The following is a 4,993-nucleotide window of genomic DNA, read 5'->3' as shown; positions in this document are numbered from 1 at the left end:
ATCGACAAATAGGTTTCACATACAGGGATTTTACCTTGATGTTTTACTGACTTACTCCTCCTCATCCTCTATGGGACGTCATCAATCAGAATAAGATTCATTGCCTTGATGCTTTGGTACATAACAATAAATATAGTCAGAGAAAAAAACAAGCATATATATATATATAGAAGTGATTTTGCCTTACAGAAAATAACATAAATTATTAATATATTACAAATATATCTTAATAAACTTGTCCTGCTGTCTTTTTATTGGCCACTAGATTAAAAATAATAATAATTATTATTTTTTATTACACAGTCAAGTAGTTTATTTATATTGCTATTTTTATGTAGGATGTGTTTAACTTTCTCTTTTCTTTAAATAATGTGATATTAAATGAAATCCATTTTGACCCACTTGGTATTCCGTAGCTTTCAGATTCGCTCCAAACTGTTTCACCGGCAGTTAAACATCGTTAAATAACCGCTGTAAATGAGACTCGTGTTACAGGAGATATAACCGTGGAAACCCCACCAGAAACAGACTCACCCGTGTCGCCTGTGCCGTGTGTGGGAAACATTGAGGCAGTACCTGCAGCCAGCTCCGTGTCTGTCCGCGAGAGCTGCTTTTCCTGCTTTCAAAGTTCCCACGGAAAGCGGAGGACCACCCAGCGGCGCCGAGCACGACGCCGATTAGCTGCGCGGAGCTCATTTGCATTAACGTCAGTAAAGGCTGTAGGTCAATCCTTGCGGGTGCTTTTATTGGATGTGCCGCTGTCAAGCAGTGCTGAAGAATTGGAAGGGCAAACGCCAGAAAAGGCAGAGAAAAGACAAACATAAAATCAGCAGTATGTAGCTCGGTGCTGCCTCACCTCCGCTCTGCTTCACCGCCAATAAACCCGGCCGTCCCGGATTTCAGATCCGAAACTTGTGGACACGGAGCGGTCTTGTTTTTTCTGTTTTTTTTTTTTTTTTTTTTTTTTTTTTTTAGATTTTTTTTTTTTTCTCTGTGTGTCTCTCTCTCAAGCGAGTGCATTCTCCAGAGGTGGTACCTCCACATATTACAATCTGACAGCCTCTACATCCCTTTTTTCCTCCACAATGAGAGCAAACCGTGGAGCCTGCTGACACTGTAGCCAACTGCACCCGGGTTTGGACCTCTTATATCAGGCGGATCATCCTCAGCCGGCCAGCGGATGCCTCTGAATGGAGGTTTGCAAAAAGCCATCCACCAAGATTTCCCCGCTTCCTAAACTGGTGATTTCTGCCTGATAAATGGAGTGTGCTGTCGGACTACATAATCATGGCATTATGTTTTACGGAGGGTGTTTGACATCGGAGCGACTGGCCAGAATAACACCCCGCAGTGTGAATATTTCAGCCTGTTGATGATGAACCGCTCAGGACTGGAGCAAAGTGTCGTGAGAACCGGTTTATGGCCCGTGTCTTGAGCTGAAGTGGGCACCCAGATTGTTTAAAAGAGAGAAAGAGAGAGGAAAAACATCATATTTGATGGCTCCGGGGTGGGGGAGGACGACTACACATGAAACCTTGGACACAAAATATGGATAAAACTATTGCATGAAGCCGGCGGGGGGACTCCATGGTGTGTTTAGGCCTACTTGATAACACTGAAGTTGAGGGGGAAAATGAGAAAATGGTGATTTGGTACGAAGAAGGCGAGAACAGGAGCCGGAGTGAGGGATACAAATCGTCCATGGGGATCTGAGCAGTCCAGCTGAAGAATAACGGGATCCAAGTTTTCGAGGATAAGACAGCTGCTTTGATTAAAGACCTCCAATTAACTTCATGTGAAAAAGACAGGGAGGAAATCAGCTTCCTGGTCGGGGGGTGGGGGATAGGGAGATATATTATTCATGCCTTGTGTCAGAGCAATTGGAGAACCGGCTTTGCTGTGGCCTAGATGATACATATATGTGTATTTATAGAGATATATATTTAAGACAATTAAACCTTAAGTGGAAGAGTGGACCTTGTGAAACAAACAAAAAGAAGGGCGAATGACACTCGGGTAGCCTCAAAGTAAAGCACTTGCGCAAAAAGAAAAAAGGCTGAAGTGGGTTGAAGCATGGGCTGTGCTTCAAGTATTCATATCTCTGATAGGGTGGTCTACCACAGTGGAAAAGAGTCCGAGGATTCCCACTCACCCCAGCAGACTAACACCACTCAGCATCAAGGAAATCCTGCCTCGGGACTACCCCTAAAACCCCCGAGCTGCAAGGTGAGGGACCCTGCATTCATTACACTTACAGAGACACAGGAACACAGTGTGTGTGTGTGTGTTACATGCAGTTTAAAGTGTATGATTAACCAGATACCCCAAACTTAAATCAGTTTTAATAATGAAACTACAGAAAGAATATCCAGTAGATACCCCAGTGGACTGAACTGGGGGGTAAAGCATTAAAACGCCACTATACATTTAATTATTTGGCACAACAGGCACATGCTACCTGCACTCCTTTGATTTTAACTCACTTGAACCCATACATGCTTGAAAACTTTGCTGCAACTTTTTTTGACTTTATATACACTCAAAGGTCATGGGGTCACAGGCCGCCACACCAACCTGTGCTATTGTTATCCCTGTACTTTTAATAGCCGCTATAACTCCAACATTTTGGCAGTTTTCTTCAGATGCACACGATCTGCTGCAGTAACGCACTTTTATAGAACCCAAATCTGACAGCACGAAGCACTGACATCTGTAGTCTGACACGGTTCAGTTGACACAGCTCTGGCCTCTGTTTCACCTTTCTACCAGTTATGCTTTTCAATAGGATATCCTCTTTTTATCGAGGCCTAAACTTTGTGTTTCACGCATGAAATGACACAAGTAGTTCACAGGGACGTTTGTATATGAAGTGGACATCTGAATGAAAAGTTGGAGCAGGTACTGAAAGGGATTAAGTGACATAATAGCAGAAAGTTTGCCACCAGCGTGTTACATCATCATCATCGTGAAAAATTACAGTCCCATTAAGGTATTGGACCACAAATAATGACACTAACAGAGGATAACCCAGTGTGGTGCGCCTGCCTGTGTGCAGGTACTAAATAGGTGTTTCTAATCAAGATGATGATGTGATTATTTGGCGTTTTATTCATTATTTATTGTGTAAGAGGTCACATGAGAACAACCCATCAGTGTTACTCAGATTAACAGGCAGGTGTGTGTTTGGAGGTGAGAAAGATTTTTTTTTTTTTTTTTTTGTAGCAAATTAAGAAGTGAAGATCCTGGTGTTCAAGGGTGCTGACAACACTCTGTATCCCATTTTTTAGAAAACGGAGTAATTAGCAAGTACTCTGTCTCTAAATGAGGAATAATGACGTAGGAGCCTGGAGCAGTGGATAATAAAATCAAAGGAAGCTCGCACTGTAATGTTTGCATGTACATCTGCAGGTGTCTGCAAACACAAAACATCCGTTAAAAAAAAAAAAAAAAAAAAAAAAAAAAAAAAAAAAAAAAAAAAAGTGTGATGCTGTGATTTTAGTAGTGCATGAGTGCATCTGTGTGTCGGCTGCTTTCATTTGCGTTTGTCTGACAGACCGCGGGCTATTTGAGGGCCTCTGTCAAGCTGAATTTTGTGGCCAAATGTCAGTGCAGGATGCAGTGAGAAGTCAGTGTGACAGATGCCCCCACGTCAAGACGCCCACTGTGCCTTTGATTGAATTAGCCCCCTGATTGAATAAGACTAATGGTATACAAATCTGCTTCAGATGGAAATGGTTAATCCCTGCTCTGGAAGGTGTCATCTTTAACATCCTCCGTGGCCGCCCCCTCCCAGTGAGGGGTCTGGTTTACTTTCATCATAATGTATAGAAAAGGAAGTTATCACCAAAAATCATGTGCACATCAGCTTCTCCGTGATGCGTTCAAGGGTCAGTAATACATGCTGTTGCTACTTGTTGCAGCTCTTTTGATTTCTGTATCCTAAAAGAAATCAATTACAGCCATTGATTATTGTAGAATTGCGTGCCTGCACCACCTAGACGTAATAAGTCTGTTTTGCAAAACGTTGTCATAAAAGCTCAAATTTCTTGCATTTCATTTGGAATCTATTTAGCAATAGAAAGTTTGCGAGATGTCACTGCTTTATGTGAAAAAGTGGAGCTGCACCAGATCCAGACCTGAAATGATCAGCCTAGTTGATTAATCGATTAGCTCAGTGGTTCTCAAATGGTGATGCCAATCCAGGTGTGCAGTGGGATTTTGTGATAACCACACATTATAATTGCAATATTCAACTGGACCTATATAAAAAGTTATGAATGGATTTTTAATTAACTGTATCAGTATGTTGTGTACACTCATTTCCTAATAAAGAGGCTAGCTAAAAAATGTAATTTAATTTAATTCAATTTAAAAAAACCTTCACGGGAAACCCATTTATTGCTGTTCGCACGAGGGAATTTCTAGTGTGTGACACATCAAAAGCCCCGATTGGCAGCCAGTTTGAGGGATGATCACAATTAAAAGGGGAAAGCCATGAGTGGGACAATGGATCGCTTCATTGTACACAGCAAAGACAAACTAGTAGACCGTATCAAGAAAGCTACCTGTCTTATTTCTTCACATTTTTATTGTCTCATGTTGTGATAAGAGTGATAACACACATCATAGAAGCTACTGTGCACAGATATAAATACAGGTGTGACTTGAGGTCTTGGCGTGCCCTTTGATGTGCCTTGGGCACAAAAAGTTTGAGAAACTTTGTTTGTTAAACATAAATGAAAACACACAAAGCATAAATGACATCTAATTTCTTTTGTTATTTAATTTGACATTTTGCTTACAGCTAGCGTTACACTGTCTACCGTAAATCAATTCTTCTTTGCCGCTCTAGAAGGCAGATAGTTGGTGGTGGCTACACGGCGCCACGTGCTGTGTAGGCAGCTGTTTCAGAGCAGCGCAGACGAATTGATTTCTAGGAGAGCTGCCATTTTGTCCCGCTGTGAAACTGCTTTAAAGTTCACCAATAAATGAC

General features: G+C 41.7%; 1 protein-coding gene across 1 annotated transcript in view; it reads left to right on the top strand.

The window, feature by feature from the left end:
- Window positions 1-406: 406 nt before the first annotated feature.
- The window catches only part of pde8a (phosphodiesterase 8A), a 66,034-nt gene continuing 61,447 nt past the window's right edge, over window positions 407-4,993 (top strand). The window contains exon 1 of the mRNA XM_050044838.1: window positions 407-2,226. Coding sequence (XP_049900795.1) covers window positions 2,074-2,226 — 153 coding nt within the window. The 5' untranslated portion in view covers window positions 407-2,073. The remainder of the gene's footprint in view (window positions 2,227-4,993) is intronic.

This window comes from Epinephelus moara, chromosome 1, assembly GCF_006386435.1.
Source record: "Epinephelus moara isolate mb chromosome 1, YSFRI_EMoa_1.0, whole genome shotgun sequence".
NCBI classification, from domain to species: domain Eukaryota; kingdom Metazoa; phylum Chordata; class Actinopteri; order Perciformes; family Serranidae; genus Epinephelus; species Epinephelus moara.
The sequence above is the reverse complement of the archived record's forward strand: the minus strand, read 5'-3'. Positions and strand labels throughout refer to the sequence as shown.